The following is a 23,607-nucleotide window of genomic DNA, read 5'->3' on the forward strand; positions in this document are numbered from 1 at the left end:
CCTTGCAGCTAGCCTTTCGACAGCACCTAGGAAGATGGGACAAGCTATTATATTTTATTTATTTTTATTTATTACAGTACTTATTTAGTGTTGTCAATGTACAGATTGCGTTTCATATATATTATACATTCACATGAGTCCCTTACAATCTAAGGTCCCTAACTAACATTCTTACACATACTAGAGCCAATTTAGATAGGAGATAATTAACCTATCAACATGACTTTGGGGTGTGGGAGGAAAGCTACACAGGCACAGGAAGTACATGCAAACTCCGTGCAGGTAGTGCCGTGGTTGGGATTTGAGCCAACAACCCTAGCGCCTATTAACATTAGGGTTTGAATCCCAACCGTGACACTACTTGGCTTTACAGTTGCACGGATCACTTTTACATTATTCAGCATTACCAGCTGAAAAAAAGATACTGCGGTCATGACTACAGCTGACCTGCAGCCCTGACCCTGGTATAACCACTGAACCCTGAGGATGTACGGGTACATGCTAAGGCCTATTGCACACGATACTCTTGTTTGAGCATCTACTTTTTCAGACATTTTTTTTTTATGCATTTTCGCGCATATGCGTTCGGCCAATTTTAACGCAAATTCATGGACATTTTCAGGCATGCGCGGAAGCTTATTCTCAGATTGACAATGTTATTGGACAAATCTGCGTGCATTTTGCACGCAAGTGTGCGCGAATGCGCGCATGAGGCGTGAATTACTGACCAAAAATGCAGATTTTTCTTTTTTTTTTACTGAAGAATACATGGCTCTTATTTGGCTGTGTGCATAGGCACATTACAATTAATGGACTGTATTTTAGCTCAGTAAAAAAATAAGCTGTACTGAGCATTTTCAAGCTGCAGTGTGCAAGAGGCCTAAGGGTGGCGAGTGGCTGAAAACTGCAAACAGGCAGACTCTTTATTGCAGAAGAGACATTGCATGTAATGTCTCTTCTGCAATTAAAGAAACCTTACTGCCTGCTCGCACTTTTCTTTGGAACATACACTGAGCTGAACAAGTGAATTCTGGCTCAGTGCCTGTGTGCTAGAATGACCTCACATCCTGCGCTCGCCAAAGAGAACGGCCAAAGCCAGACACCCGGAAGAAGCTGGGTAGAAGACGCAGGCTCCAGCGAAGGATGTTGGACCATTGAGCTAAGTATAGCAGAGTTTAGTTCAGCTTTAACTTGTACTTAAAGCGTTTGTTACCCCAACATTTCATATTCCTTATATGTGCCTACTGTAGCATGTAGTTGTATGAAAAAAGTATCCTGTTCTCTTTGTATTGCTTCCTTTGGGTGAAATCCCTGGTGTTCCTGCCAGTCCCCCTGCTGTCCTATTTCAAACTGACCACACTAGGCATAGAAGCACATCCTTCCCAGTGTGGTCAGTCCTCTAGCTATGCTGGGAACTCAGCCTGCTTGCTTCCAACGATCAGACTTGTCCTGACACGCCTCCGCTGCACAGCCATTCACTGGGAAGCTCAGTGTTCAGCTGCTTCTTCTCCCCCCAGCTCTTATGCAGCTGAGAACAGAGAGAAGGTGAGCACTTATAAAAAAGGGAAAAAAGGTATTTATAATGTTTTTATTTTATATCTTTACACAAATGTTTTGCCTTTCATTTCTATTTCAAACTGAATAAGTTGTTTCACAAGGTTATCATTTACAATCAATGCCCATCCTATATGCTGCCCTCTTTTGACCCAGAGTCATTGCTCCTATAAAGTAGCGGGTGCGCGGGTATTGAGAAATATCTTTATCTTCTCCTCCCTTTCCTCTCCCTCTCTTTCTCCCTTTTATTTCCCTTTTTCTTTTCCCTTCTCAGATCTTTGTTGGTGGGTAAGGGGGTCCCACTCTTGGTCAGTTGGTATATCTTGATTTTTGTTGCTTTTTTTTTTTTTTCTGTTCTTTCCTTTCCCCCCCCCTTTTAAGTTATATATTATATTCCTCCTGTCCTGTCCTAGAACATGCTTTCCTGACAGTTCTGCTCCACTTGTGCTCCGATTGTGCAATACTTTTTATACTACTTTTCCATGTAACAATTGTTAATGTGAGCATTTTGATCTAAAGGTCAAAATTTTACCTGTGAGTCAATGACAAATATTAGTGCTCCAGTTCCTCTAAATATCATTTCATAGTCAAACGTTGGATCGAAGAAATCAATTTGCCCTGGGAAGTCCCATATCTGGAAATTCACAAATGAACTATTCGAGACATCCTCCCTGCAGATCTTGTTTGTGCTCTCTAAAAAAAGAGTCTCATTAGGAGACATTTTATGAAAAACCACTTTTTGGATTGAAGATTTGCCGCTTCTCCGTAAACCCATTAGCAGGATTCTTGGCTTCACTTCTGTGCTGAAAGGGTCTGTGAAATCTAAGACTGGAGAAACAAAAGTATATTATTATATTATGTTATATTATATTATATTATATTAGTATAGTACTATATAGAGCTGCATGATTGAATGTTAAAAAATCGTGATCGTGATTCAACCCCCCCACGATCTAAATTCGGCATTTCCATGATTTTATGTAACAAAGTGCAGAACCGTTCTTTGCTCAGAGCTGTCAAAAATAATAAAGTGGCAAACATATATCAACATTGCTCAGCACTGAGATAAAAAGAAATAGTGGGGTTTATTTACTAAAGGGAAATGCATTTTGGATGATAAAATCAGCAGAGCTTCCCCTGATTTCAGATTTTACCCTCAGATTTACAGGGACTGCACTTCCAAGTGCACTTGCAGTGCACTTGGAGTGCAGAGTGGTTTTGCCTTTAGTAAATCAACTCCATTGCATCATTTGGTTGTTTTAGATTAAAGAGATGAACTTCAGTCTGTAAATGAGGTCACTTTAACCACTTAAAGACTAAGCCTTTTTCTGACACCTGTTGCTTACAAGTTAAAATCAGTATTTTTTGCTAGAAAATTACTTAGAACCTCCAAACATTATATATATAATTTTTAGCAGAGACCCTAGAGAATAAAATGGCAGTCATTGCAATATTTTATGTCACACTGTATTTGCACAGCGGTCATTCAAACACAATTTTTTGGAAAAGAATACACTTTAACCACCTCAATACAGGGCACTTACACCCCCTTCCTGCCAAGACCAATTTTCAGCTTTCAGCGCTCTCACACTTTGAATGACAATTACTCAATCATGCAACACTGTACCCATATGAAATTTGCGTCATTTTTTTCACACAAATAGAGCTTTCTTTTGGTGGTATTTAATCACTAGTGGGTTTTTTATTTTTTGTGCTATAAATAAAAAAATCCATAAATTTTGTGAAAAAAATGCCTTTTTCTTTGTTTCTGTCATAAAATTTTGCAAATTAGTAATTTTTCTTCATAAATTTTGGCCAAAATTTATACTGCTACATATCTTTGGTAAAAATAACCCAAATTAGTGTATATTATTTGGTCTTTGTGAAAGTTATAAAGTCTACAAACTATGGTGCCAAACTGAAAATTGATCACATCTGATCAGGCCTTCGGTACATCAGGTGAATCTCATTTCTTGAGACACTAACAAGTCAGGAAAGTACAAATACCCCCCAAATGACCCCTTTTTAGAAAGTAGACATTCCAAGGTATTAAGTAAGTAGCATGGTGAGTTTTTTTAAGTTGTACATTTTTTCCCACAGTTCTTTGCAAAATAAAGATTTTTTTCTTTTTTTTTTTTTTTTTACAAAATTGTCATATTATCAGGTTATTTTTAAAACACAGCATATGCATACAACAAATTACACCCTAAAATACATTCTGCTACTCTTCCCGAGTATGGCGATACGACATGTGTGAGGCTTTTACACAGCCTGGCCACATACAGAGGCCCAACATTGAAGTAGTACCTTCAGGCGTTCTAGGAGCATAAATTACACATCTCATTTCATTTCTACCTATCACACTTTTGTAGGTCCTTGAGCACCAGGACAGTGGAATTACCCACAAAATGACCCCATTTTGGAAAGCAAACACCCCAACGTATATTCTATGAGGCATGGGCTGCAGATAGGTACTCGTGTACTCTGATGGGCTGCAGATAGGTACTCAGGTACTCTGATGGGCTGGAGACAGGTACTCAGATAACTTGATGAGCTGCAGACAGGTACTCGGGTACTCTGATGGGCTGGTGACAGGTACTTGGGTACTCTGATGGGCTGGTGACAGGTACTCGGGTACTCTGATGGGCTGGTGACAGGTACTCGGGTACGCTGATGGGCTGGTGACAAGTACTCGGGTACTCTGAAGGCCTGGAGACAGGTACTCAGGTACTCTGATGGCCTGGTGACAGGTACTCCGATACTCTGATGGGCTACAGATAGGTACTCGGGTACTCTGATGGGCTGGTGACTGGTATTCGGTACTCTGAAGGGTGGTGACAGGTACTCGGGTACTCAGTACTCATATGAACTGTGACAGGTACTCAGGTACTCAGATGGACTGTGACAGGTACTCGGGTACTCAGATGAACTGTGACAAGTACTCAGGTACTCAGATGAACTGTGACAGGTACTCGGGTACTCAGATGAACTGTGACAGGTACTTGGGTACTCTGATGAACTGTGACTGGTATTTGGGTACTCGGATTAACTGTGACAGGTACTCAGATGGACCGTGACAGATACTCAGGTACTCTGGTATTCATATGGACTGTGACAGGTACTCATATGGGACTATGACAGGTACTCGGGTACTCAGATGAACTGTGACAGGTACTCGGGTACTCGGATGAACTGTGACTGGTATTTGGGTACTCGGATGAACTGTGACAGGTACTCAGATGGACTGTGACAGGTACTCGGGTACTCAGATGAACTGTGACAGGTACTCGGGTACTCAGATGAACTGTGACAGGTACTCGGGTACTCGGATGAACTGTGACAGGTACTTGGGTACTCGGATGAACTGTGACTGGTATTTGGGTACTCGGGTGAACTGTGACAGGTACTCAGATGGACTGTGACAGGTACTCAGGTACTCTGGTATTCATATGGACTGTGACAGGTACTCATATGGGAATATGACAGGTACTCAGATGAACTGTGCCAGGTACTTGGGTACTCGGATGAACTGTGACAGGTACTTGGGTACTCGGATGAACTGTGACTGGTACTCGGGTACTCGGAGGAACTGTGACAGGTACTTGGGTACTCGGATGAACTGTGACTGGTATTTGGGTACTCGGATGAACTGTGACAGGTACTCAGATGGTCTGTGACAGGTACTCAGGTACTCTGGTATTCATATGGACTGTGACAGGTACTCATATGGGAATATGACAGGTACTCAGATGAACTGTGCCAGGTACTTGTGTACTCGGATGAACTGTGACTGGTATTTGGGTACTCGGATGAACTGTGACAGGTACTCAGATGGGCTGTGACAGGTACTCGGGTACTCAGATGAACTATGACGGGTACTCGGGTACTCAGATGAACTGTGACAGGTACTCGGGTACTCGGATGAACTGTGACAGGTACTTGGGTACTCAGATGAACTGTGACTGGTATTTGGGTACTCGGATGAACTGTGACAGGTACTCAGATGGTCTGTGACAGGTACTCAGGTACTCTGGTATTCATATGGACTGTGACAGGTACTCATATGGGACTATGACAGGTACTCAGGTACTTAGATGTACTGTGACAGGTACTCAGATGAACTGTGACAGGTACTTTGATGGGTGGTGACAGGTCCTCTTTATTGGGGGGGGGGAATTAGTGTGGTTGGTGTACACTGTAAGCGGTAACAAGATGTTACCGCGATCTCCTTTTCACACACGATCAGTGTGTGAGGAGGAGAATCCGGTAACATCTTATTACCGCTCCATGTTTACATTTAGTGATCGGCTGTGAAGGGATCACAGCCAATCACATGGTAAACAGCTGTCGGCCAATGGCTGTTTACCAGCGTCGGTGACGAGCAGTGTTCCCTGGAACACGCTGCCACCGACGGGCATGTGCAGCGTGCTCGCAATCGCGCTGTGCAAAAGTGGGGAGGTACCATCTGTGATCGGCCGTGGCTTCATCACGGTCGATCACGTGGTAAACAACCATGCCCAATGGCTGTTCACCCGCCTCGGTGGCGAGCGGTGTCTCCGTGACACGCCGCCACCAAAGATACAGGGCTGCGTGCACAAGATCGCGCGCGTGCCCTGTTTAAATGGATGGATGTCATATAACATTTTTTTGCTTGACTTACACACGTTTCCGTGTGTCGCACATAGGGCAACACACTCACTTCAATGAACTGCCATATGTGCATCTGTCATGCCAAAAAAGCTCAGGTACCAAATTTTGGCACTGAGCCAGGCACGTTTTGTCATGCGTGTTTTGTCACACAACAACCATGGCAAAATCACACTGCATTTGGGGTACTATTATGAATGTATGGCATCCAAAGGCATTTTACAAGTTTTACCACAATTTTAGTATGATTTGGAAAGGGATTTTAAATCACTCAGCTGTGAATAGGGGCTCAGGGTTTGGTAGCTCTTGAAGAATTGTATCATTAGCCAAGATGCCTCCCACAGATGAGTGTTGTCCGTAATACTTTTTTATTTGCACTAAGGCCTAGATTATACTTGCAGTTGGGGCAGTAAAAAAAGGCAGTTTAAGCTGTGTTTTTACCACCCCAACCATATTCTATAAGCAAAGGTAGCTGCACAAGGTATACACACGCTGGAGCCATGATGCGTCACGTTCAACCTTGAAAGTTTGTTCTGATCATTTAACTTAGTTCAAATAAAAACGTATCACTGACAGTACTCAACAGACATGTCTCTCAGTGACTGATGTGACAAAACCTCTCTCCTTTGTCATTTATTTTCATTTATAGGGAGTGTAAAGAGTAAATAGGCCCTGCAATGGGTGGAAACTTCTAAAAGTAGAGTATGAACAGGAACAGAACCAGTAAGTAAGATAGGGAAATATCACTGCTAGAATCACCAAGAGATAGAATAGATGGGTACCAGATTCAACTTATATAAATGCCACTTATGGCTAACACGAACCTTTAAAGTGGTTGTAAAGGCATTTTTTTCAAATTGAAATAAAAAAAGGTTATAGTTACCTGCTCTGTGCAACAATTTTCCACAGAGCCAGTCCCTTACCTCTTCTTTGGCAGTCCCCCGCCAGCACTCTCCCCTCCTCCTTCTTACGAGCACCCCCAAAGCAAGCCATGTGCAATGGGGGCACCTGTGTGGGTGAGCTCCCAAGCTGGGCAGGGCTCAGCCACGCCCCCAGCTTCCTTCTCACAGGATTTGACTGACAGAAGCAGGAGCCAATGGCTTCCGCTGCTCTCAGTGTAGTTTCTGGGAGCAGGAAGAAAGGAGAGAAGAGCTGCAGCTGGGCAGAGCACTGGATCAATAGCAGACTCAGGTAAGTGTTTGGGGAGGGGATAATTAGTGGGCATTTTTTACTGTAATGCAGGGAATGCATTACGATAAAAAACACCTAGGCTTAAAGTGATACTAAACCCACAGCAGTAAAATCAGTCTTTATATGCAGTAAAGCATGCTTGTTATACTCACTGTAGAACCTAAGGGGTTAATCTTGCACACTATGTAAAAAGGTTGTTTGATCCTGTCTTCTCTGATCCGCCCCTTCTTTTACTGTCCCCAAACCATCTGCTGATAGTACAGAGACTTGGAACCACTATGCACATGCTCAATTTGGTGTGTATTGCTAAAAAGTTTTTTTTTGTTTTTTTTGGGATGGTGCATGTGATCAGGACAGGGCCAATCAGCACTGTCCAGAGAGAAGGTCAGGGGTCATGCAGCCTCATAGGACAATCAGAGGAGAATGAAAACTCTCGTCCCACTTCTGTAGTCAGAAGTGCGGCTCAGGTCCCTGTCCAAAGATGGTGTTGGCGTAAGTCAGGGATCCTCAAACTACAGCCCTCCAGCTGTTGCGGAACTACACATCTCATGAGGCATTGTAAAACTCTGACATTCACAGACATGACTAGGCATGATGGGAATTGTAGTTCCTGAACAACTGGAGGGCCATAGTTTGAAGACCCCTGGCGTAAGTTATGTTATGACACGGGTATAACTACAACACGTTTCCACCTGATTGGTCGTCCTCAGGAAAGTTAAGTTGGTGCTTAATTAACAAGGCATTCTTAGGACTGAGACTGCACAGGACATTGTACTTGCTTAATTGTCGATAGCTACATTGGCTGAAGGATTTTTCGTGGGCAATTTTTCAGGGCAATGGCTGGTTTTGGTACTTCAATCATCACGGCACCATGGTTGGTATGGTGTCACGATGATTGTAGCGCATTATTTCTATCATTACATTGTAATATAAAATGAAATAGTTCAACTCACCATAATGCAGAATCATTGGGAGCCCTGAGTGTGTCACTTGATGGAGATGTCACTTGCCACGCTGCCTGCCACCAGATGGGGATGTCACTTGCCACTATGCCTGCCACCAGATGGGGATGTCACTTGCCACTATGCCTGCCACCAGATGGAGATGCCACTTGCCACACTGCCTGCCACCAGATGGGGATGTCACTTGCCACGCTGCCTGCCACCAGATGGGGATGTCACTTGCCATGCTGCCTGCCACCAGATGGGGATGTCACTTGCCACTATGCCTGCCACCAGATGGAGATGTCACTTGCCACTATGCCTGCCACCAGATGGGGATGTCACTTGCCACTATGCCTGCCACCAGATGGGGATGTCACTTGCCACTATGCCTGCCACCAGATGGAGATGTCACTTTCCACTATGCCTGCCACCAGATGGGGATGTCTCTTGCCACTATGCCTGCCACCAGATGGAGATGTCACTTGTCACACTGCCACCAGATGGGGATGTCACTTGCCACGCTGTCTGCCACCAGATGGGGATGTCACTTGCCACACTGCCTGCCACCAGATGGAGATGTCACTTGCCACTATGCCTGCCACCAGATGGAGATGTCACTTGCCACTATGCCTGCCACCAGATGGAGATGTCACTTGCCACGCTGCCTGCCACCAGATGGAGATGTCACTTGCCACTATGCCTGCCACCAGATGGAGATGTCACTTGCCATGCTGCCTGCCACCAGATGGGGATGTCACTTGCCACTATGCCTGCCACCAGATGGAGATGTCACTTGCAGGCCTGGATTTACTCCCTTTGCCGCCCCAAGGGCGGGTCCTTCAATGCCACACCCCCCCTACACACACACACACACACACACACACACACACACACACACACACACCACCATTCTCGTCCTTTATCGATGACTGCTACAATAGGTCAGTTAAAAAAATATCTCCACACACGAGAACACTGAAAATAACTGTCTTTAATTGTACAGACTGAAAATACATCAGGGTAAGCGCGCGAGGGGTAAGGATTTTTCGCGGGCAATTTTTCAGGGCAATGGCTGGCTTTGGTACTTCAATCATCACGGCACCATGGTTGGTATGGTGTCACAATGATTGTAGCGCATTATTTCTATCATTACATTGTAATATAAAATGAAATAGTTCAACTCACCATAATGCAGAATCATTGGGAGCCCTGAGTGTGTCACTTGATGGAGATGTCACTTGCCACTATGCCTGCCACCAGATGGAGATGCCACTTGCCACACTGCCTGCCACCAGATGGGGATGTCACTTGCCACGCTGCCTGCCACCAGATGGGGATGTCACTTGCCATGCTGCCTGCCACCAGATGGGGATGTCACTTGCCACACTGCCTGCCACCAGATGGAGATGTCACTTGCCACGCTGCCTGCCACCAGATGGGGATGTCACTTGCCACTATGCCTGCCACCAGATGGGGATGTCACTTGCCACTATGCCTGCCACCAGATGGAGATGTCACTTGCCACTATGCCTGCCACCAGATGGGGATGTCTCTTGCCACTATGCATGCTACCAGATGGAGATGTCACTTGCCACACTGCCACCAGATGGGGATGTCACTTGCCACGCTGTCTGCCACCAGATGGGGATGTCACTTGCCACACTGCCTGCCACCAGATGGAGATGTCACTTGCCACTATGCCTGCCACCAGATGGAGATGTCACTTGCCACGCTGCCTGCCACCAGATGGGGATGTCACTTGCCACTATGCCTGCCACCAGATGGGGATGTCTCTTGCCACTATGCATGCCACCAGATGGAGATGTCACTTGCCACACTGCCACCAGATGGGGATGTCACTTGCCACGCTGTCTGCCACCAGATGGGGATGTCACTTGCCACACTGCCTGCCACCAGATGGAGATGTCACTTGCCACTATGCCTGCCACCAGATGGAGATGTCACTTGCCATGCTGCCTGCCACCAGATGGAGATGTCACTTGCCACTATGCCTGCCACCAGATGGAGATGTCACTTGCCATGCTGCCTGCCACCAGATGGGGATGTCACTTGCCACTATGCCTGCCACCAGATGGAGATGTCACTTGCCACGCTGCCTGCCACCAGATGGATGAGGGCGGAACAGCGGTGTGGGCAATGAGAGATGTCATCTCTTTCCCCTGCCACCGCACCGCTGACATTACTTGTCTCCTCCGTGGTCCGGCAGCAGAGGCGCCGCGGCCCACAGGTTGGAGACCTACTCTCGATCTTTTCAAAAATGGCACCTTGTGGCGCAATCACGCTACTGCGCATGCACCGCCCGGCCGAGCATGTACGAGCTTTCCCGAGCCTGGCTGGCTCCTGAACGGCGCATGCACAGTTGTATGGGTGGCTCGCGGCCATCTTTTCTATGGGCACCGGTGCAGCCCGAAAGGGGGGGGGGCGGCCGCAAAGTTGCCGCAGAGGTCTGGCCTCAGTGGCCTTGAGGCAAATCCGGCCCTGCTGATGAGGAGGGAAAGCATAGGGTTTGCCACCTCTCTGTACATCTGCCTGCTTGAGCTCAAGATGGCCAGGTTACATTCTGCCCCTCTCTACAGACACTGTCAGTTTGGCTGCTTCCTACACGCTGTTGGAACTGTAAGTGTTCCTGGCTGGACTGCCTTCCTGCTGAGTGTTTGTGAACTATCTTTGCATTATTTCAATACGTTACCTAATCGCACTGGGACTGTGTGTGTTATAGCTGCCGAACCTCGTTGCACCCCACCTACACGCAAATAACTTTGGAAGCTAATAACCTCCCATTGCTTTCACTGGGGCTTCCCACATGCCTCTGCAGGAAACCCTTTTAGGGTTTCCCACAGCTAATCGGAAATTGCCCAATTTGCAAGGCGAAAGGGGCCTCAATACCCCTCTTCTTGGCTGCAAATACTCACTTTTTCATCACTCTACTGTGCGAATATTCACTTTTTTTTGTTGAATTGTGAAGATCAAAGAAAGACAAATCTATGTAAGCTCTGAGTTGCTTCAGTCAGTGGGCTGAGGCTAGATGTGGATTAAGACTAAACAAAGCCTTAGGCCAGGTAACAGCTTTGGGTCCCTATGGACAAACATACTGTAAAAATCCCTTCCCTGTGCATATACTCCAATAATACAACAGAAATAACATCATAGACTTTCAAATTTGCTAAACCTCAAAAACTGTATTGTGTTTTGAAAGCACAGGACCTATAGAATAAAGAGGTGGTAGATGGTAGTAATATTTGTGTAAACATTTCTGAAAACGCACCAGTTTTTTAAAGGCACACAAAAGAAACATAATCTCAAAATGACCATTAACTGTAAAAGATAAGACTATTGAGTTAATAAATACCAAAAATATTGAACATCTAAATTGCATAGGCTTATGAAACAGCAGAAAACGTTTAGACATAAACCAGAATAGTGACCCTAAAATTATTCTTTTACTTCTTCTTTTTGTGGTATTAGTGGGGGTACCTAATATGTGTTGCATAATAGCATGTCTGTGTGTCCCAACTGTGTGTTTTTATGTGTCTAAATTTGTGTGTGCCCATGAAATGGCAACAAACTTCAGTACCCTATATTTTCTATAGGCGACGCTTCAAAAGCCCACTACAGGTCATCTATTTTGTGACACGGAGGAGGTCTGCGGCTGGAATTTCACGTGTAGGCAACCCACATGCATGTGTTTACGTTCGTATATGCATATATGTGGGGGTGGTGGCCTCAACTTTTTTTGGGGGGGGATTGTTATACCAGTTTGGCTACAAAAGTGGAAATACACTATACAATCTAGCCATTCATCCCTCATGCATAAAGTAGATGAGATTACCAAGACAGGCAGATATGCAACGCCTGAGAGAACACACTACAGAGGTGGAAAGGAGGATTAGTGGCTTAATCTCTAAAAGACTAATGCCGTGTACACACGAGCGGACTTTTCGACCGAACTCGTCCGCCAGAACGAATCCGTCGGACAATCCGACCGTGTGTGGGCTTCATCGGACTTCCGACGGACCTTTCCGGTCGAAAATCAGACAGACTTTAGATTTGAAACATGTTTCAAATCTTTCCGACGGATTCGAGTCCAGTCGAAAAATCAGTTCGTCTGTATGCTAGTCCGACAGACGAAAACCGACGCTAGGGTAGCTATTGGCTACTGGTTATCAACTTCCTTATTTTAGTCCAGTCGTACGTCATCACATACAAATCAGTCGGACTTTGGTGTGATCGTGTATAGCCAAGTCTGTTCATTCGAAAGTCTGTCGGAAGTCCGTCGGAAAGACCATCGGACCTTTGACGCCGAAAAGTCCGCATACACAGCATTACAGATTTGGAACGAAAAATTGCTCCAGCAGAGACCAGACCTGAAGACATAGAGAATGTTAAAAGCGGGCAAAAGTATTGGGGCCCACTTTCTTGGGACTGGGGCCACCTGGCCCCCTTTTAGGTAGTAAGGGGTTAAGGTGATATAGGTAAGAGTAGGCGGTTTTGTCAAGCTAATTAGCTCAGGTACAGGTGAGGGATATCCAATGGATATCCAGGGAAGTTTCTGGTTCCCCAGGGAAGTTTATTTAAGGGCTGCAGAGGGTCTAGGGCGTCCTCTGCAGCGATCTAGGAAGAAAGAAGAAGAGCTCCCTCCCTTCCCGTCGCGGCATCTTATGTGGTTGGGTCACCCCGGAATCCGGGGGGGACATATTTGGTGTTGATACAGTGAAGCTGCCCGAGTTCCAAAAACTGGGCAGAGATTATGTGATCTATAGTATTAGTATTAAAGTGTTTCAGTTATATTTGGTGATATAAACATGTTGTTAAACCAATAAAGTGCCGCGGCCATTTCTGCCAAATAAACTGGTTTGGGTGTTTGTTTTATATAGTTGTATCTGGGGAATAGGTGGGGGCGGGTGTGGCCTACAGTCCCATTACCTCCTTTGCAATGATGTGAGATTTATAAACCAACCCAAAAAGTCTGAAGGCTCTAACCCTGTGATGTTTTTTTAAAACTTGCTTATCTCAACCTTTGATCTTAGGTCTTTCTCCACTAGCTTCACTGATCTCTGCTTCAAGGCCTATGATCCTTAACTTACTAACATTCTGTTGAGTGGCTAATGCAGCTCTGGTATGCATTTCAAAACCAAGGTTCCAAGGTTAGAAGTGCACCAATGATCACAACACAGTCTTGGTAGTAGGGAAGGAAAGAGAACAACAGCAGTAGTTTGCCTTTGCTCTTGATTCAACTGTCAGAGCCAACAAAAAAAAAAAACTTTATAAAGGATGTGTAGCACCCTCCTAGCGTAGAATGCTAGTTAAACTTACTTTGTGGCTCCTTCTATAATCTGGGGAGCAGTGGTCATTTGCTCTGGCCTGTTCAGGGTTTCACAGGTTGGGAGTTTGATTGCTTCCATATGCCTCTGGAAGAAGCTTCTAGAGCCTAAAGCGGAGTTCCGCCTAGTAATTTTTTCTTTTAAAGTCAGCAGCTACAAATACTGTAGCTGATGAATTTTAATATAAGGATACTTACCTGTCCAGGGAGCCCGCGATGTTGGCACCCGAAGCCGACCCAACCCTCAGCTGCGGGTGCAGACGCCGGCATCCTTACTAAGGGAAACAGGAAGTGAAGCCTTGCAGCTTCACAACCTGTTTCCTACGGTGCATGCGCAAGTCGTGCTGCGCGTTCTGAATGGTCCTTGCTGTCTTCTGGGACCTGTGTCTGTCCCAGAAGGCAGCGGGGGAAGGAGGAGGGGCAAGACATTGGGTAGTTTGTGCGGCGATCTTTTCCCGGAAGTGGGAGAGGATACCTGAATTTACCAGGTATCCACTCCCCCCTCCAAGGTGCCAAATGTGGCACCGGCGGGGGGGAGGAATCAGATCCGTGGAAGTTCCATTTCTGGGTGGAAATCTGCTTTAAGGAGAGAGATGCAAATAACCACCCTGAATATTTTTCATGCTCCAGCCAATCCATGGAAAAGAGTGTCCAGCAGGGGGCTGGAAATGTGATAAATAGTCTGAAACACTGTAGAGCTGGGTTTGATCTCTCTCCCCAGGAGGGTTCCATCCCGAGGGGCTGTTGCCATTAAGTGGTTGTATTATATGCATTAAGGTGAAAAACCTTCTGTGCTGCAGCCCCCCCCTTTTTCATACCTGAGCCCGATCCGATCCAGCGATGTGCGCAAGAGCAGCAGCTCCATCTGCAGTTTCTCTCATTGAACAAATTGATAGCAGCAGAAGCAATTGGCTCCCTCTGCTGTCAATCAAATCCTGTGATATGGGAGCGGGGATCTGGGTCCCACTGTCTGTGTCAATGGACCCAGCAGCGGGACTCGGAGCAGGTCCCCCCAGGAAAGAGAAGGAGCCTGGAGCGCTGGCGGGGACCCCGGAAAAAGATGATCGGGGCTGCTCAGTGCAAAAGCACTGCACAGAGCAGGTAAGTAAAGACATATTTGTTATTTTAATACCATATTAAAAAACCTTAACAACCACTTTAGGCAGACCATGAAGCTGTTCTTGGGGCCTCAGTAAAAACAGGGCTGAGGGCCTGAATGGATCTTGCTGGATGCTGTATGCAGGACCTCTGGTTTGGAGAAGGACTGTCTCACTCACTTGACCATGTCTAAGGGAAGCTGGAAGGTGGCAGCTGTCCTGGGGACTTGTGAGTAAAGACCTTAATTGATTCCTGTGACTGTGCAGTGTGCTTGAAATCACATTGGCTACCAGTTGTTGTGCATAGGCACAAGGTAACCAGATGCCAAAGAAACTTTCCTCATGGTCCTCAGCTGTGAGGCCTTGGAATGCTTAGAAACGTGCCTCATGGTCCCCAGCTGTGAGGGCTTAGACTTCCAGAAAGTTACCTCATGGTCCTCAGCTGTGAGGGTCTAGACCAGTGATGGCGAACCTTGGCACCCTGGATGTTTTGGAAATACATTTCCTGTGATGCTCAGCTACACTGCAGAGTGCATAAGCATCATGGAAAATGGAGTTCCAAAACATCTGGGTGCCAAGGTTCGCCATCACTGGTCTAGACTGTCCAAAATTCACCTTTACTTAAGGAGAAGAATGTCCTTTAAATGCTGATCGTTTTTGGAGTATCCCATGCCCTGACCCCTCTACTGTTAAAGTTTCTACGAGCAATAAATCTTAAAGCGGTTATAAACCGCTGGACTTTTCTTGTTTTCTTTCTACAACCTGTAAGGTAAAAGCAATATGTGCTAGTATGCATCGCATATTAGCACATTACGTTAAACTTACCTTAAAACACAGCCCTCCAGCGCCAAGATCTCAGAGCTGCAGCAGGTTCCCATCTTCACCAATCTTGCTTTCCAGGTTCACAGACTCCGGCTCTGTGACTCCATGGCCATTCCTTCAGAGCACATGCTGGCCGTTTAGGAGATATTTACACTACCTATAGGTAAGCTTTATTATAGGCTTACCTATAGGTAAAAGTGATGTGTGAAACTTTACTTCCTCTTTAAAAAGACGTTTCCTAGACTGGCAGCCTCTGTACTTTTACGTAAAGAGCCAGTTAATACCAGTGGCCCCTACAGGGTAGCGCTACAGATGTACAACTCTGCACTCTCAGTTACTTCTTATTCCAACAGTGTTTCTTCAAGCTATTAAATAATGCATGCTACAGCTTGTCGGTCACTCATTAATACAGGCTGTGACGTAAACCAACTTTGTAAGAATTTCAGCGACTGTTTTCACAGCAAGTGGGCCATGTAAATTGTCTCTGTGGCTATGGAGGAACAGGAAATCTGCACTGACCTCTTGCCCTTATTAAACTAATCTCAGAAGCAGACACCTGCTCCAACTCTTCACAATGCCAAATAAGAACTACATCTACGGGGGGGGGGGGGGGGGGGGGACGCAAAGGAGCATGAGCAAACAGATGAATCATCTGACAGATTGAAACATCATTTAGACCCCTTTCACACTGAGGCAGATCTCAGGCATTTTAGCGCTAGAAATAGCACCTGTAAAGTGCCTGAAAACTGCCTCCAATTCATTATAATAAGTGCTTTCACCCCCCGGCGGTGCGCTTGCGGAACATTAGAAAAAGTCCTGCAAGCAGCATCTTTGGGGCGGTTTGGAAGCACTGTATACAGCGCTCCCAAAACACCCCTGCCCATTGCAATGAATAGGCAGCGATTTTAAAGCGCCTGAAAAGTGCTTAGAAAGCGCTGCAACACGGGAGTTTTTAACCCCTTTTTTGGGGTTAAAAGTGCCTTGCTAGTGGCAAAAACGCCACTTAAACAGCCGTAAAGCACCGCTAAAACGAGCGGCGCTTTACCACGACCGGACAGGCTGCCCCAGTGTGAAAGGGCTCTTGTTTCCTAAAATCCATCTGCCCTTAGCTCAGGCATGTAGGCAGGAGGGTGTGCTTAGCTGAGAAAACCTCTCCTCCCCTGCTGAAGACTCCTGGGAAGTATGATATCAATTGCCTAGGCATGAAAACCAACTACTGAAACCAAGTTACTGAAGAAATATAAAAAAAAAAGTTTAAAACGAGTAAATATAATATACTTTCCTATCCATTTACTAATGCTAGCAACATAAGGATTAAAAATAGTCAATGTTGATTGAGGGAGTGAAGTTCCTCTCTAAAGCGGGATTCCGTCCCTGAAAAAAAAAAATTAAAAGTCAGCAGCTACTAACACTGTAGCTGCTGACTTTAAATAAGTACTTAGGACTTACCTCTCCTGGGTGCCCGCGATGGCGGCCACTCGAGGCCGACCCGTCCCTCGGGTCCCGGCACCGCCACCCTAACTAAGGGAAACAGGCAGTGGAGCCTTGCGGCTTCACTGCCAGTTTCCTACTGCACACGCGCGAGCGGCGCAGCAATCTGTGAATGGCCCCATGGTGTTCTGGGAACACACACAGTTCCTAGAAGACAATGGGGCCGGTCACCGAGGAGCAGAACACGTCGCAGAATAGGAAGAGGCAGATTAGGAAGACTGCCTAACAACAAGAGTTTGGGTAAGTTTAAAAAAATTTTTTTTCAAATAGTTTTTTTTTTTTTTTTTTTTTTTTTTTTAGGATTTTTGGTGAATTTTTTTTTTTCAGGGTGGCCTTCCACTTTAAGCATGTCCATCTCCAAAACTGGTTGGCTTCTAATGTGTATAATGTGTGTATGCACTGTATACAGTGGCTATAGAAAAGAATCACCCCCCTTTAAAATAACCACATTTTGTTGCTTTGCAGCCTAAAATGAAGACAGACACGGTTTTTGTTTTATCCAGCTGTATTTACTTATAATATCCAAGTGAAAGATATAAAACCAACATGTCAGAAAAAAATTTAAAACAGAATCACTGAGATGGAAAAAGGATGACCCCCCCTCTTGAAAAATTACTTGTAAACTCAATCATGTGTAGCTAATCACCTTCTCAATGGCACACAAAGCCATTTGACTTTCAGCTGTGATCAGCTGTGGCTATTTTGATTAGCTCAGAGTGAAAAGAGCTTCCCTGGAGCATTTTAGTTTGTGATAGTGCAACTAAAGCAAACAATTAATTATGGGTGGCAAGGCACTGTCAAAAGATCTCCAGGATAAAGTTGTGAACAGACACAAGTCAGGAGATGAATACAAAAAAAATTAAAGGCTTTATCAATGCCTACAAGTATAGTGAAGTCTATTACTAAGAAGTGGAAGGTATTTGGTACAACACAGACCCTCCCTGGATCAGGATATCGTTCCAAACTCGATGAATGAGCCAGGAGGAAACTGGTCAGAGAGGCTACCAAGAGGCCTACAGCAACTCTGAAGCAGTTGTAGGAATTTATGACAAAGAGTGGTCATTGTGTGCATGTGACAACAGTATCACAAATTCTCCACAAATGTGGCTTGTATGGGAGGGTTGCAAGAAAAAAGCCACTCCTCAAGAAAGGCCACATGCAGTCATGACTGAGCTTTGCCAAAACACACCTTAAAGATTCGGAGGCCACATGGAAAAAGGTGTTCTGGTCAGATGAGACTAAAACTGAATTATTTGGTCTCAAAACCAAACAATATGTCTGGCGGAAATCCAATAAAACTCACCATCCAAATAAAACCATTCCTACAGTAAAGCATGGAGGTGGTAACATCCTGTTATGGGGGTGTTCCTCTGCAGCAGGGACTGGAGCACTTGTCAGGAAAAAAGGAAAAACAGATGGGGCAAAATACCATCAAATTCTTGAGGAAAATCTGCTGCCCTCTGCCAGAAAGTTGTTTTCCTTCAAACATGACAATGACCCAAAGCACACAGCAAAAATGACTACACAATAGTTGAAGGAGAAAAAGGTGAATGTCCTTGCATGGCCTAGACAAAGTTCAGACTTAAACATCATTGAAAGTCTGTGGTCGGACTTGAAGACTGCACTCCGCAAACAGTCACCATCAAATTTAACTGAACTTAAAAGAGTAGTATGGGAATCATTTTTTTTTGTACAGTCATGTTTACCTAGGTGCATGCAGCATTGGTCCGATGCTGCATCTGTCCCCTGCCGGCTCTAGCACTGAGAACAGAGTGATCAAACACCGCCCATCGCTCGGTTCTCAGAGCTTCATGAGCAGGGAGCTGGTGACTGGCAGTCATCGCATCTCTGTTCTGCCCCCCCCGCGCTTACTGAAGCGCTGGGCTGTGGAGGGGCGGAAGCAGCCAGCTCAGTATCTCAGTAGCTCGCAGAGAGGTTGAGCCAGGTGCTGATCCCGGCATGTGATGGGGATCCCAACCATATGGTCATGATCCTTCTCAAGCCTGGACTATCTTTGTGATGTCAGCAGACAGCAGACTTCAGCCCGCTGTGTGCTGAAAACAGGTCACAGGAGTGCAGAATGAACTGCTCTCCTGTGATCCACACAGAAAAAGTGGCATTTTTAGTATTTTGGATAGGGTAATGGAGGGCTATACCAGGTTTGTTTTTGACATATACAGTATCTCACAAAAGTGAGTACACCCCTCACATTTTTGTAAATATTTTATTATATCTTTTTGTGTGACAACACTGAAGAAATGACACTTTGGTACAATGTAAAGTAGAGTGTACAGCTTGTATAACAGTGTAAATTTGCTGTCCCCTCAAAATATCTCAACACACAGCCATTCATTTCTGAACCACTGGCAATAAAAGTGAGTACACCCCAAGTGAAAATGTCCAAATTGGGCCCAATTAGCCATTTTCCCTCATGTGATTCGTTAGTGTTACAAGGTGAGCAGGTGTGTTAAATTTGGTGTTATCGCTCTCACTCTCTCATACTGGTCACTGGATGTTCAACATGGCATCTCATGGCAAAAAACTCTCTGAGGATCTGAAAAAAAGAATTGTTGCTCTACATAAAGATGGCCTAGGCTATAAGAAAATTGCCAAGACCCTGAAACTGAGCTGCTGAACGGTGGCCAAGACCATACAGCAGTTTAACAGGACAGGTTCCACTCAGAACCGGCCTTGCCATGGTCGATTAAAGAAGTTGAGTGCACGTGTTCAGCGTCATATGCAGAAGCTGTCTTTGGGAAATAGACGTAGGAGTGCTGCCAGCATTGCTGCAGAGGTTGAAGGGGTGGGGGGTCAGCCTGTCGGTGCTCAGACCATACGCCGCACGCTGCATCAAATTGGTCTGCATGGCTGTCGTCCCAGAAGGAAGCCTCTTCTAAAGATGATGCACAAGAAAGCCCGGAAACAGTTTGCTGAAGACAAGCAGACTAAGGATATGGATTACTGGAACCATGTCCTGTGGTCTGATGAGACCAAGATAAATGTACTTGGTTCAGATGGTGTCAAGCGTGTGTGGCGGCATCCAGGTGAGGAGTACAAAGACAAATGTGTCTTGCCTACAGTCAAGCATGGTGGTGGGAGTGTCATGGTCTGGAACTGCATGAGTGCTGCTAGGGAGCTACAGTTCATTGAGGGAACCATGAATGAGAACATGTACTGTGACATACTGAAGTAGAGCATGAGCTCCCCTTCAGAGACTGGGCCGCAGGGCAGTATTCCAACATGATAACAACCCCAAACACACCTCCAAGACGCCCATTGCCTTGCTAAAGAAGCTGAAGGTAAAGGTGACGGACTGGCCAAGCATGACTCCAGACCTAAACCCTATTGAGCATCTGTGGGGCATCCTCAAATGGAAGGTGGAGGAGCACAAGGTCTTTAACATCCACCAGCCCTGTGATGTCGTCATGGAGGAGTGGAAGAGGACTCCAGTGGCAACCTATGAAGTTCTGGTGAACTCCATGCCCAAGAGGGTTAAGGCAGTACTGGAAAATAATGGTGGCCACACAAAATATTTACACTTTGGGCCCAATTTGGACATTTTCACTTAGGGATGTACTCACTTTTGTTGCCAGCGGTTTAGACATTAATGGCTGTGTGTTGAGTTATTTCGAGGGGACAGCAAATTTATACAAGCTGTACACTACTTTACATTGTAGCAAAGTGTCATTTTGTCAGTGTTGTCACATGAAAAAATATAATAAAATATTTACAAAAATGTGAGGGGTGTACTCACTTTTGTGAGATACTGTATGTGTCCCATTGGGGAGGTTTTCCTTCACTTTTCCTTCACTTCTTGTCCAATAACCAACACAGAAAGTGGGAGGAAACCACTTCAAAGTGAGGGAATCCCTGGTTCTCACCAGGGTCACCAGATCTAGTGTCATCCTATTTGGAACATTTCCCATCTCTTACTACCCAACATTAGTATAGCGATCTCTCCTGCTGTTCTATTGTGTTCTGACAGGGAGAAACCCCCCCCCCCCCCCCCCCCGTCCGCGCCAGAACACTCCGCTGATCGAGATCTTTTTCAGTCATGCCCCTTCGACAGAAGCTGGCCGTTTGGACTGACTGCAGTATACATTCGGCCTGTGTGTACTAGACTTTAGGTAGGGAGGCAGAGAAAGTGCAGATCTCCTTTATACTATAAATCTCTATATTTAATACAACCAAAAATATGGAACAGTAAGCAAGTAAAAGTCACATAAAAAGTAAATTCTGCAATAATGCCTCAATATGTACCTGCCCCGAAAATACACTAAACTTCAGTGATATTACCACAGCCTTCAGCATTATATTTAAGCTTCTTTTATAAAAAATGTTACAACCACTCCAGGTCTTTAGTCCATTAAAGTGTTTTTTTCAGTTTAAAGTTGAGAAAAGTTAAACTCCTTGTTGGTTGATTCTTTGCTGTTTCCAACCCATTTCCCTGTACGTCCTGTCCTGGAGATGCTAGGGAAGGAATTCATGTATTTTCACTTTGTAACACTTTGTAGAGATTTCCTCACCCCTCTTATAGGGCGTACACACGGTCGGACTTTGTTCGGACATTCCAACAACAAAATCCTAGGATTTTTTCCGACGGATGTTGGCTCAACCTTGTCTTGCATACACACGGTCACACAAAGTTGTCGGAAAATCCGATCGTTCTAAACGCGGTGACGTAAAACTCGTACGTCGGGACTATAAACGGGGCAGTGGCCAATAGCTTTCATCTCTTTATTTATTCTGAGCATGCGTGGCACTTTGTCCGTCGGATTTGTGTACACACGATCGAAATTTCCGACGGATTTTGTTGTCGGAAAATTTTATCTCCTGCTCTCCAACTTTGTGTGTCGGAAAATCCGATGGAAAATGTGTGATGGAGCCCACACACGGTCGGAATTTCCGACATCCAAAAAAAAAAAAGTTTTGGCTATACATGCACTTTAAAGTGTTTGTATAACCAAAACTTTTTTTTGCAGTTTTAGATTAGAGTAGAGAAGATTTAAATACCCTGTCAGGTTATTTTTTGCTTTTTATGGGGAAATGTTTCCTTTACTTCCTGTTCCAAAGACACAGCAGGAAATATCCCCAAAGTGATTGGAATTTCCCTCTTCTACAGTTGTCATAAGAATAAAGATTTAGGTGACATACACATGGGTGGCCAGGGGTGGATTGCTTGCTGCTTTTAGAGGTATCTAAATACCACCTCTGTAAGCAGCATACAAACGGCCAGATACTCAGTAGAAATGGTGTCTCTGGAAGCACACTGTCTGTGTCCAGGGCCGGTTGGAGGCTCTGTGCATATGTAACTGCTCTGATGGGTGGGTACACGCAGACAGCGGCAGCGCTGGGCATTGATTGCTGCTGCTGTTCACACAGTGTATGTACGCAGCCTTTAGAACCACCTGCAACAATATACACAGGCCAAAAGCTCCTGTCCATGTAAATGTAGCCTAACCCTCACTTCTTGTTCTGAAGACAACCTGCCCTCAAAGAGCTTACACTCTAAGGTCCCTGGTGCTCCATTTTTTAGGGGGGTGGCAAACAAACCAACCAACCCCCCCACCCCAGCCCCGCTCGCCAGCCCCGCTCGCCAGCCCCGCTTGCAAGCCCGCTAGCCAGCCCCACTCTTACCCCATCCAGGTCCGGGATGGCTTCCTGGGCTTCTCCTCCCGGCCAATTCAGTCTCGCTTCTCCTCCCAGCCTAGCCAGTCTCAGGTCCCACTTCCTGTCCTGATTGGCCGGGAGGAGAAACAGGAAAATAATAGCTATTGTCACAAGTGGGTGGACTCAGGGTGCAATGCTCTGAGCTCTAAGCCCACCCTTTTTGAAGCCAATTAGAGCCTCCGGCTCTAATCATGTGCTTTGCAAAAAAAAAAAAAAAAAACATTAGAACTCTATGCATCTGGTGCCCTGCATGGAGATTAGGGGACGGGCGCATAGAGATTAGGGTGTCGGCTCCCCTTATGGACAGGCCCCCGGTGCTAGGGTCAATATAGACAGGATCCAATGAATTTACCAGCATGTCTTTGGACTGTGGAAGGAAACCGGAGTACCCGAAGGAAACACACGCAGACACAGGGTGAACATGCAAACTCTAGGCAGGTAGTGATGTGGTTGGGATTCAAACCGATGACCCTAGTGCTGCTAAGAGGAAGGGCTACCCACTTTGCCACACAAAGCAATAAAAATGGGATAGAGAGTTTAACACTTCCCCACTTGATCCAAAATGCATTTACATGATCTTTAAATTGTTCTTTAAGCATGCATGTATAAATTATCCCCTGGTCTTTGCATTTTAAACTACTCATCCCTAGCTGTTTTAATGGGAATATATCAGTATATCAGATATATCAGTAGAATTTGCAACATACAGGTTTCAAATATTTATCCTCATAAATCTGATCATGCTTATTAGACACATGAACACATGCTGATCCCTGTGCAGTACTATGATGCACATGCATGCTTGAAACATAAGACATTCAATAGCACGCCAGCAGCACACTGATGATGC

The 23,607-nt window shown here is 45.4% G+C and overlaps 1 protein-coding gene across 2 annotated transcripts in view; it reads right to left on the reverse strand.

Moving 5' to 3' along the window:
• Positions 1–23,607, reverse strand: part of RRAGD (Ras related GTP binding D) — a 71,727-nt gene that overhangs the window by 46,027 nt on the left and 2,093 nt on the right. For both annotated transcript variants that reach the window (XM_073626929.1, XM_073626930.1), the window contains exon 2: positions 2,087–2,382. In XM_073626929.1, the coding sequence (XP_073483030.1) occupies positions 2,087–2,382 (296 nt within the window). The remainder of the gene's footprint in view (positions 1–2,086; positions 2,383–23,607) is intronic.

Source organism: Aquarana catesbeiana, linkage group LG04 (genome assembly GCF_042186555.1).
Source record: "Aquarana catesbeiana isolate 2022-GZ linkage group LG04, ASM4218655v1, whole genome shotgun sequence".
Taxonomy (NCBI): domain Eukaryota; kingdom Metazoa; phylum Chordata; class Amphibia; order Anura; family Ranidae; genus Aquarana; species Aquarana catesbeiana.